The sequence below is a fragment of the Pholis gunnellus genome (genome assembly GCF_910591455.1).
Source record: "Pholis gunnellus genome assembly, chromosome: 22".
Lineage (NCBI taxonomy): Eukaryota > Metazoa > Chordata > Actinopteri > Perciformes > Pholidae > Pholis > Pholis gunnellus.
In genome coordinates, this window is record NC_136549.1 from 6,608,189 (window position 1) to 6,619,649 (window position 11,461).

Consider the following 11,461-nt stretch of genomic DNA (forward strand, 5'->3'; position numbering starts at 1 on the left):
CCCTCAGGGCTCTCATCGGCATCATTTGCATATGCAGAAGGCATTATGGGGGAAAAAAACTTCTAATACACCAACTGTTAGTGACTAGCTGGTGAACATAGCGGGGCATTTATCAGCTAAATTAGCAGATAATTCCCTCAGGAGTTGTCGGGGAGCCAAACCAGAGTCATTACATTCACCAGGTAGCCAAAAACACGACTCCAAATAAAAACTAATGCTGCCCTTCAACTTTATAAGGTAAATATGTCAGTACTTTATTTACAGCTTGTTGCATTACCCCCAAGTGGCCAAAAAAAATCAATCACTGCAAGTTTAATTAACAATGACATACGTTTTAAAATCAATTTGCACGTTTAGCACATAGGCAAGGCAAGTTTATTTGTATAGCACATTTCAACAAAAAGGTAATTCAAAGTGCTTCACATAAAACCATTACAAGCATCAAAACATAAGGCAAAAGAAAAGGAGATTTAAAAATAATTAAGAACATCCATTGAAACAGTAAAAACAGTCATTCAAACACTAAAAAGCAGTGTAAGAAATACAATACTGTAGTACAATGCAGGAAATTGATTAATATGCTTGAATCTGGTTGAATTTAAAGGCAGCAGCAAACAGAAAAGTCTTCAGTCTTGATTTAAAGGAGCTGAGGGTCTCAGCAGACCTGCAGCTTTCTGGGACTTTGTTCTAGATATGTGGAGCAGAAAAACTGAACGCTGCTTCTCCATGTTTAGTTGTGACTCTGGGAACAGGAAGTAGACCGGTCCCAGACGACCTAAGGGGTCGGGATGCTTCATAAGGTAGCAGCAGATCAGAGAAATATTTTGGCCCGAAACCATTCAGTGCTTTATAAACCAAAAACAGGATTTTAAAGTAAATTCTTTGTTGGACAGGAAGCCAGTGCAAAGACCTCAGAACTGGAGTGATGTGATCCACTTTCTTGGTCTTAGTGAGGACTCGAGCTGCTGCGTTCTGAATCAGCTGCAGCGTTCTGATTGACTTTTTACAGAGACCTGTAAACACACCGTTACAGTAGTTGAGTCTACTGAAGATAAATGCAAGGACAAGTTTTTCCAAATCCTCTTGAGTAGGCTGATTTAGTAATGGTCTTGATATGGCTGTTCAGGTTGAGGTCTGAATCCATAACTACACCTACATTTCTGGCTTGGTTTGTGGTTTTTAACATCAGTGATTGAAGCTGAGCGCTGACTTTCAATCGTTCGTCCTTTGTACCAAAAACAATTACTTCTGTTTTATCTTTGTTTAATTGAAGAACATTCTGGCACATCCAGTTGTTGATTTGTTGAATGCATTTACCCAGCCCTTGTATGGGATTATTGTCCCCTGGTGATATAGTTATGTAGATTTGTGTGTCGTCTGCATAATTATGATAACACACTTTGTTGTTTTCCATAATCTGAGCTAGTGGAAGCATGTAGGTGTTGAACGGAAGAGGCCCCAGTAGTGAACCTTGGGGAACACCACATGTCACTTAGTCAGCTCTGATGTGTCATTAGCTACAGACACAAAGTATTCTCGGACCTTCAAGGAGGATTCAAACCAGTTGAGTGCTGTTTCCAGAGAGTCCCACCCAGATTTTTAGTCTTTCTAGTAGTATGTCATGGTCGACCGTGTTGAATGCAGCACTGAGATCTAGTAATACAAAGACTGAAATTCTGCCATTGTCTGTGTTTATTAAGTGGATGTCTGTGGTGATGTCGAAAGCCTGACTGGAAGACATCAGAACAGTTATTTACGGCCAATAAGTTGTTCAGCTGTTGGAAAAACACCTTTTCAATTATTTTACTTAAAAATGGGAGGTTTGATCATTTTTCATTGTTGCGGAGTCTAAATTAGCCTTCTTTAGGAGTGGTTTAATAACTGCAGTTTTTATAAGCCATACATAAGCCACTTGTGAGGAAGGAACATCATTTTCACAATATTTGTGTCCACAGCATGACATCGTGTTAACATAAACTTCTTAAGACTGTGCATAGATCAGATCTGCAAAATGCAATGTGACAATAATATCACACATTCAGGGATGTATCCATTGACATAAAAAAAAAAATGTCCTGGACCCTGCATGGCTGCTGTATACATCATGTGCATACACAAGTCAATATTTTGTACTGCTGGTCATTGTGCACATCCTGTGCCATTTTTATAATAAGTACTGCACTATGTTTCTACAGCTTTGACAATGAGATCACTGGTAGCCCATTTCATCTTTAGGACTAAGTGTAATACAACAGCTCTACACTGTAAAAAAAAGAGGAAGAAATACTGTTAGCATTGAGCATGCTATAGCCCAGGTGAAAAGACATAATCCTCTTGACAATCCAAGTAGATGTGACTTTTGGCCAAAATCAGTTACATTCCTAGAATAGACCGAGGTGGCGTTGTTTGAGAGCACATTTGTGGACAACTTAGTTTTGTTTGTCGTCAGTTTCTTTGCTGTGTGTTGTTTCTTTCGCTAACACGTTATTATCTGTGAGATCGTCCTCTTTTTCCACCTGTGCATCCGTCTCCTCGCAAACCTCGTCTTTTCCCTCTTTCACCTCCTCCTCTGACTTCAGCACGTCTATCTCTATCTTTGCTTCGTCACATGGAGGAGGAGTGAACTCAACAGTGGTCTCTGTCAGGGATTTGAGCTGTTGCGTCTCCTGGGTGTTATTTGAGGAGCTCAGTCTGCCGTCTTGGGGGAGCTGCTCTGTTCTGTGAACCTCCCCTCCCTCCTCCTGTTCTGTTGCGATCCTTACCCAAACTTTGGCCGCATGACGCGGTTTGGGGGGGCCGGGATGATCCTCAGTGGGTTTTGATGTGATTTGAAGGTCAATTCCCTTTGAAGCTTTTCTATTCTGCGTTTGTGTTTCTTGCTCAGGCTTACGAAACTGTCGTCTGAGGACAATGATGACGGCAATGATGAAGAAATACGAGGAGCCACTGAGACAAGTGATCAGACCCAGGAAGATGATCCTGAAAGTAGAGACAAGAGATGGACGGAGGGCAATCAAGGGAAGAAATCCTTATTGCTAGGGTGTCTAAAGCGGAGGAGAAACACTTTTAGCAAATTTCTATTCATACATTTGCAGTCCAAGGCGTACCTGTACATATTAGAGTCATATATGCGACATGCCCCCCTGCCCCCGCACTTCTTGATTGACCACTTCAGGCAAGTTGAATCAATCAGGGCTCCGAAATACACTGGTGCAGGAAGTCCACCTACAGACAAGGTATCAAATATCAAATATTTGCTGTGTTGCTGTTTGGGACCTATCAGAAACTATGCCCCTTGGAAGATGGTTAAGCAAAACAAGTCCATATAAAAAATAAAAAATAAATTGTACTTGAAACTGAAAGTAATGAAGCTTACCAAGAGTCCTAGTTACTAAGGCCTGGATACCCAATGCAAGGGATTTGAGATCTGGTGAGATGCATCTGTAATTACAAATCAACACAGGGTTATTTGTATAGATCTTTTTTGTAGAAAGTTGCTACCACAGGCAGCGTCTTTAAATAAATTGTTTTGCTGAGAGTTAGATGAGAAGATAGACCACTTTCATGTCTGTACGCTAAATATGAAGCTACTGCAAGCAGCTTAGCTTAGCACAAAGACTTGCAACGTCTAGCCTGGCTCCAAACATGTTTCCACTCTTTGTGCTAAGCTAAGCTAACCTTCTGTTGGCTTGAGCTTCATATTTATTGCACACGACATGAGAGTGACGGCAATGTTCTCATCTAAACCTGGGCAGGAACACAAATAAGCATATTCAAAAATGTTGAACATTTTGTTTAAAATGCATAGGACTGACTTGCGACATGAGGTATTTAATTTGGTTCAACTTATGAAAACCTTTTTCACTCAAGGCTCGCTTGGACTCAGATCATAAGATTGATAAATAGCACAAATATTCCCCAGTTATCACAAGTCCGTTCTCGGGTGCACAGACCGTATGATAACCATGTAGCCAGGTGTAGCTCCAAGAGAGTTGATGAAGGAGCTGAGAACAGATACAGCCATATAGGAGGTGAAACTGCGGCTGCAGTCCTTGGCATGAGGACACTGGCCCAGCCTCACGGATGTGCTGCTGCCTGCTGGGAAGGAGGCGGACAAACAGCTGCAGTTGTGGAAGACCTGGCAAAGAGAGAGAAGCTGCAGTGTGTGACCGTGGCTAAGTGGAGAGCAGGTTGCCGTTCTGCAATCAGAGGATCGGCAGTTCGATCCCCGGCTCCGGATCCACTAGTTGCATGTGTGTGTTAAGCAAGACACTTCACCCCAAATTGCTCCTGTAGCTGTGCCTACGGTGTATAGATAGATACCGAATTGTAAGTCGCTTTGGATAAAAGCGTCTGCTAAATGACTGTAATGCAATGTAGCAGGTGGACTGATTGGAAATGAAGTGAAGCGCCACATATTTATAATTTGGAAAACTTTGGAATAAAGTAGCTGTTGAATGACTTTTGGGATAAACAGGTCGAAAAAGAATACAGTGAATCAAGATTTGTGGGACCTTATTATTTTAGGTAAACTCTCTAGCGAAATACTGTAATTTAAGGATTTGTATAAAAGTAAATGTATATATTGTTGTATTTAATTTTAATTTCTAATCCAAACATTTGTTTTGTTTGTTCCTTTGGAATAAGGGTTTGAGGGTTTCATAGTATTTCTGATAAACATGTCTAATCTAACCTCTCAAATGCTTTTAAGCGTGACCATTTGGAAATTCTTCAAAGGAATTCCTAAAGAGTTCCTATATCATGTCAACACGGTATGTTTGTGCATCCACGTGTGCAGTCCTACTGTGTTCTTGCCGTATCCACTGGAGCTGAGGCAGCCAGCCATACATGGAGAGATGTAGGTGATGCCGCTGTCTGAGCACACAGGGTCCCACTCCTCTGCTGAACACGAGCAGTCTCTGTTACACTCTGAGAAGAGCATATCTCTGTCGGATGATATACTCTGCGTCCTGCAGGGCAAAGAGGGTTTACATTTTATATAAGCTGCAAGTTGTTGTATTTTAAGGCTGTAAAAAGAGTTTCTCTTATACGTTATTTTGGTTTGCTAAAGCTGCGGTCATCTTCATAATACCCCTCAGCACTGACCCGTTGTATGAGATGGTGAGCCCAGCCATGGGAATGTTATCACACTTGGTTCCAAACTGCAGCAGCAGAAGGAGGTATGCCATGAAGGATGTGGCAAAAGAGAGCTGAGCTCCTGACACCAAGCTCAGTTTATACCTCTTCATCAGCAGCCCTCCCAGGAAGATCCCCACCGCCACGGCTGGCAGGTTCAACACACCTAAGAAAAACATCAGATGCTCTGGACACTCACTATCTCTCACTATCAGACACCCTATGATATTTCGTTTTACAATGTCTTTTTAATCTTTGAGCAGAAGGGCTCAGTGAACCCTTTGAACCCTTTGGCCTTCATCTGATACTGTCAAATCATAGCACAATGATTATTTTGTATCTCTCTTTTAAAAAGCAAAGCTGCAGTTTGAATGAACTGTCAAACTTCATTTCACTCATGAATGTTTTGAAAAAGAATAATAAAAATGGAGAAATACACTTATTCGCTTTCTTGCTGATAGCTGCATGAGAAGAATGTTAGAACGCTCATGTCTGTGCGACTTTATGCTGATTGGTTCCTGGCTCAAGCTCAACGTTTATTAACGTGACATCAGTGTCATGTCTCGACACTAAACAAATCTTCCAAAGTGTCGAAAAAACTTGAATTCATAACCAATAAAATGTCTGTTTGCATAATTCCTTATCCACTTTTGCTGCTGTTATACTACCTTTTTAGTATTTACCATTATCCCATAAATAACATTTATTTTTTTACCTATGAGGAAGTTTGCTCTGGATGCAGATTGTCCAAACTGCTGTTCCATGTATTTGGCTTTAAAGGTGAACAGGCCGATGAAAGAGTTGAACTTCAGAATGCTCCCACAAAGGAGCAGGAAGTAGGCAGGAGTTCCCAACAGGCGCTTCAGTGAGGGAAGAAACCCTGTGGAAGGACTTCCAGTAAAAATACGCCACCAGCAATGCCCATAAACCTGCATCACATATCAAATATGTACTAAATATGTCAATGTATCTAGAAATGCAATGCAGTGTCAAAGATGTTCTGTTATGGGAGGAGGAAGAGGATCGTCTCAACCTTTAGCGATGTCCGCCAGCTTGAGGTTGTGATTGTTGTTGGGAACGTCCTCTGTCCCATCCAGGGCGCCGTGGGTGGGAGTTGCCTTTTCCTCGTCTCCCTCCTGCATCGGCAGCGAGCGGGGCAGGAACCAGAAGGGAATGCTGGAGATGAGGAGGAGGACGGAGGACACCATGAAGCCCATCCACCAGGCGCCCACCCAGCGGGCATCTTTAGGAGTGATGGTCACACTCTCTTGATGCCGGAAAAAGAGCATTCGAGTGAGTGCACAGCAGGAGCAGGAAGCTTGATGGGTGTTTCACTTTTCATATTGATTTGGAATTTTAACCTGTCACTTCCTTTGTGTAACGGGACCAAAGAGGACACCAGATATACATTTGTAAAGGGATGGGACACTCTTTTAGCGACAATGCACACTTAGGTGGACTGATTTGAGTTGTGGTTGACAAATAAATTATCGATTCAACTTTTTCTATGTGGCGAGAGTCGAGACAATTCCTCACAGGGACACTCAGAAGAGACCTCACGAACCTGTTCTGACCAGTCTAATGGTGTTTTAGCGTGACAGACCTTGTTGAACCAAAGCTCAAGCCATGTCTCTTCTGTCAAAAACATGATATTTTAGCATAAAAGCGCTTATAGGTTGAACTCTGTCGGCCCGTCTACACAGAGGGCGTTTCAGTTTTAGTGCTCACTTTGAGAGTGAAGACTAACATGATACATAGGTCTTGCACAACAAACGCTTTACACTTACCGATATCAACATATCCAATGTCAACGTATAGTTTGGCACAATAGGAGCCCAGAAGGAAACCAAACATGGGGCCCAGGAGAGTGATGGTCTGGAGACAGGCTGCAAATCACAAACAAATCAGTAGATTGACATCTTGTTTGATGTGGTGGAATAAAGGAATTATAAGAGAACTCCATTGGGAATAGATATGGTAAGAGCCAAAGTGAAACCTGGATTCTTTCTTATGGCCATCAAGGGGCGACTCCTCTGGTTGCATATATAAGTTTGATGGTATGGAGGTCTATGGGAAAATGACCCCTACTTCTCATGATCATGAGTTCATGGTCTCAGTTAGTCTCTTGGGATGGCCAAAATGAAGAATGGGAGGGTTCAAAAACATAGTCCACAAACCAATGGGTGATGTCACAGTAACTGCGTCTGCTTCTTAGAGAGAGTCTATGGTCTGTTCACACAATTCGTGACATTTGAACCCTTTGAAATGAGCAAAGATATCTTACCGATATAGAAGGGTGAATTTTCCGCTCTAGCAAAGTCGTCGATGTAAGAAATGCCCAGAGGTGTGACCGGGGTCTCTCCGATCCCTCGCAGAGCGTTCCCCAGGAACACATAGATCCACATGTTGGAACCAGAGTCTCTCACACAGGCTCCATAAAGACACACACACAATAGCAAAGCATGATATTTGATTCTGTTGCAAAGGTCTGATAAACAAACGATTTTTGTGGAAGCTGCTTTATACTATCTCTGATGTATTGTTAAACATTATAATTATGAATTAATTAAATGTTTAAAATCATGTTCAAACCTCCACATGTATGTGGGTGCATGTTTGTGTGTGTGTGTGTGTGTGTGTGTGTGTGTGTCAGCACTGTTCCCAGATTCTATTGATAATTTAGTTTCTAAAAGAAGACTTTGGTGCATGTGTATCAAAAGCCCCTTTCCCATTCACAAGTAAATGAGAAAGAGAAAATAAAGTCTGTATGGATACAATGCGGTGCTGATTCAATATCAATGTAATAAGATGCGGCATGAAGCTTGCATACTGCATTGTATGTGACTTTCACATTGTGTTTCTTTTGAAAAACATCTCATCAGAGTGGCTGAACAGGATCAATACACTGCATTTTGTGGGTGTATGACATGTTATTGTGAGAGAAGGAGAATAACTAATTATGGTTCCACAACAGAAAGACTGACAAATACATTAGCAGATATGTGACCAAGCTGAATTTATTAGCATTAATAAGATATCTGCCTTGTCAGTGATGCTATAAGACCTGATTTTTCTGTCTCTTTTCTCTTTTCTCTTCCTCTTTCAGCTCTTGTTGGCTTGCTCTGTAATCCACATACAGACTTATCATTGGCACAGCACGACTTCAGCTGCTATGTGTAGTATTGTAGACAGCACGGGAGGTGAGTGGCTTTGCAGGTCACACCAGGATCAGTGCATTCCAGGGATGGTTGAAAGAAAGCCAGGGCTTTTTGAACCAGGTTTCATGTTAAGGCAGTCTCTTTGTGTCTGCTACGAGTGTGGTTTCTTGTTCACTGACCATAGAGAAGGCATCACCTTTAATTCGTTTTTTGTTTAGTTTTTGTTCAAGTAGTGAACATTTTATAGTTACGTTTGTAATTCTTGGGCTGTATGTCTTCTCCGGTTCAAGATATAAGCCCAGATATGTGACTTTATATTGAAGTAACAAGAATATTGAGCCATGCTAGCAGCATTTCAGTCAAAACTACAAATGTCAACCTTATGGTGGTAAAAGAAAGAAAAAAGTCAGGGGATCATCAAAGTCAGTAGGATCCATCCTCTGGGAACCATGAATGTCTACACAAAGGTGTTACTGCTAATCTACGTAGCAGGCGTTGAGATATTTCAGTATGGACTAGGGGTGGCCAAATTGTAGTGCTTGTGGGCCATATACAGAAATTTGCAAGAAGCCACGGACCAAAAAAACTGATTTCTGTGAAAAAGCACAAATTCTTTCAAAATGTATCAGCAGTCAATCGCTAACTTTCATCTTTTGGGTTCCGCCATGTTTACCTAATCAACTGATGTAAACGTTTTCATCAACTAGTAGTTAATTAATTAACTAGTAAGGTCGAATATGTGTTCATAATGGCAACAACATCTTGTGTTCCAACAAAGAAGTGCACTTTATTAGAAATACGCGTAAGGCATATTCAAGTTTATTTTTAAAACATCACCACGTCGCTGTTTGGCCACCCATGGACCTACCAACAGATCAAGAAAACAATCCAGAGAGCTACGCTGCTTGCTAGCATGGCTGATAATGAAATGAGACAGTGTTCACTCACACCTCAGGGTGCCTGTAAAACCCATTTGCCCCCTGAGTTTAGCCCACAGTCTCACCTTTGTTGTCTTCCATGGAGGGCTCGATCCAAATTTCGGGTACTTCTGTTATCAGTGGATCCACACAGGCGACGATGTTCACACTGTCATTCTGGGAATACCGGATGATTGTGTTGTACTTGTAGCTGTGAAAAGCACAATGAGACATTGAACCAAATCATTTGGAGCTCTTCTAAAAGTTGGACACTTGTTGGGCATTTACCGTCCCATGAAGAAGTGGGTCAGGCCGGTGAGAAAGGCCCCGACAGCCATGAGGAAACAGCCCACGGCAATGAGTCTGGGCCGATGTAGCTTGGCCCCAAAATGGCTGACCACAGCGAGAAACAACAAGTTGCCTACCTCCAAGAAAGGGGAACCAAGAGAGCACAGGAAAAATATATTGAGACATTTGGAAAATCATCAGCTGTAGAGTCAAACAGAAGACGTTGAAGTAAGACCCGATCAGATGCACAACAGATCAAAGTCAGATCAAAAGATAGATGGTACCCATCTCAAAACTGCCATCGATGAGTCCAACGTGCGTGCTGGAGAGGTCGAATCGTCTCTCAATCTGAGTGATGGAGCTCTTCATGTAGGTTCCTGTCAGAGCCTTTGAGAAGCAGGCGAAGGACAGCGCCATAATAAACAACTAGAAAACAACAAGGGAAAATATAAGTCATCAGAAACTAAAACTGTATACTTTAAATGAAAGGTTTTCTTTAATTATCTGATAAACATCCACCATTTCATGCTTTATCTACTATGATTAAATACAGGCAACAACAGCAACATGTTTAAAATGTCCTACGTTGTTCTATAAATACTGATCACAGCCACTTTTACAATAACCTTCAAACTAAAAAAGCTCAACTGTTTCTGCCTCCTCCATTGCAGCCTCCACAGCCTTTGGTTTTAACTCTGTGTGTGGGCACCCTGGAGTCCCTTTATTTCTGAATTAATTCCCATCTGTCATAACTGCAATTCTCCTACATGATCTGCTTGCATTTCATGTATTAGGCTGTTTCTTTTCATGCTCTAAATTCTCTTGAAAATCTTAATTAGAGCTCAAAAAACACTGTGTGTTTTCTGTATATTGTATTTTATTATAAGGGTTTCTTTGGTGATAATTCGGAAACATTTGCTTTTAAACCTAATATCTACAGACAGAGCTAAGGAACCACGAGAACAAAAATGGGAAAAGCCTTGGACATGATAGTAGAATAGATATGTGTTTTGGGAAAATTGTTCCATTACCTTTGCACATGCTGATGTGCTGCAATCAGGCAAGGCTGAGCTCTGGACTGATACTGAAGTGTTTGACTATAGTTGATATGCTGATGTAGAGTAGAAATGTCAAAGCCAAGATTTTTGAAAACAACATATAAGCAGCTCTTGATTTGATTCTACCTACTTTGGGGGAACGCTGATGTTCAATTGACCAAGAACTGATGTATTGCTGATGTGCGCCTCACAATTTAAGCATCTGTCCATCCATCCATTATCTACACACTCTTATTGAAGTTTGATCCCTTGCTGTGGAGGGGCAGTTCTAACACCGGCTGCCTTTTCGGGATTTTTAACTGAATTTCTTAATCTACTGCATCAACAACATGAACTTCAAGCCCGCAAGGAAGAACAGAGTTAAAAGTAACCAGCCGAGGAGTGTGATTACACATTTAGTACTTTGAGAGTGGAGATGCCGTGGCGTTTTCTGGTCTCCCGGTCGGGGTCACACAGAGCCTGCTGGCTGGTCATCTTGTCCCCGTCCTCTGCTGCTTCCTCCATCCCACACTCAACCTTTGTGTGCCGGTTAATCTACCTGCCCTCAGTCCACTGCAAGAAAAGCAGACGTACACTGTGGATAGACAACAACAGAAGGAAGGTTAGGCTAAGTGAAAAGGACAACATGTTTTGACTGAATGTCCTATTTAATACTATGTTCATATAATTAATACAATTTGTAACAGCTTATATTATCTCCAGTATGTGTAAGAAAGTAACCATTACTTTCTGAGTAAATATGTAAATGGAGCTAGGGAGCCTGTTAGCCTAGCTTAGCATAAAGACTGGAAACAGGGGGAAATAGCAAGCCTGGTTCTCTCCAAAGGTAATGTTGTGGCAATTTATCATGTTCTGTTAGATATAACTTCTATCGCAGACGAGGCCATCCGAACCCATCCAATGT

General features: G+C 41.6%; 1 protein-coding gene across 1 annotated transcript; it reads right to left on the reverse strand.

The window, feature by feature from the left end:
* Positions 1 to 692: 692 nt before the first annotated feature.
* slco1e1 (solute carrier organic anion transporter family, member 1E1) lies at positions 693 to 11,061 on the reverse strand (the record flags this gene model as incomplete). Its single annotated transcript, XM_079183935.1, has 14 exons — positions 693 to 2,979; positions 3,108 to 3,225; positions 3,377 to 3,441; positions 3,954 to 4,138; positions 4,805 to 4,970; positions 5,107 to 5,302; positions 5,852 to 6,016; positions 6,170 to 6,403; positions 6,924 to 7,022; positions 7,421 to 7,567; positions 9,298 to 9,422; positions 9,500 to 9,632; positions 9,784 to 9,925; positions 10,960 to 11,061. The coding sequence occupies 14 exons, from the start codon at positions 11,059 to 11,061 to the stop codon at positions 2,430 to 2,432; spliced, it is 2,427 nt and encodes an 808-aa protein (XP_079040061.1). The 3' UTR covers positions 693 to 2,429.
* Positions 11,062 to 11,461: the final 400 nt, after the last annotated feature.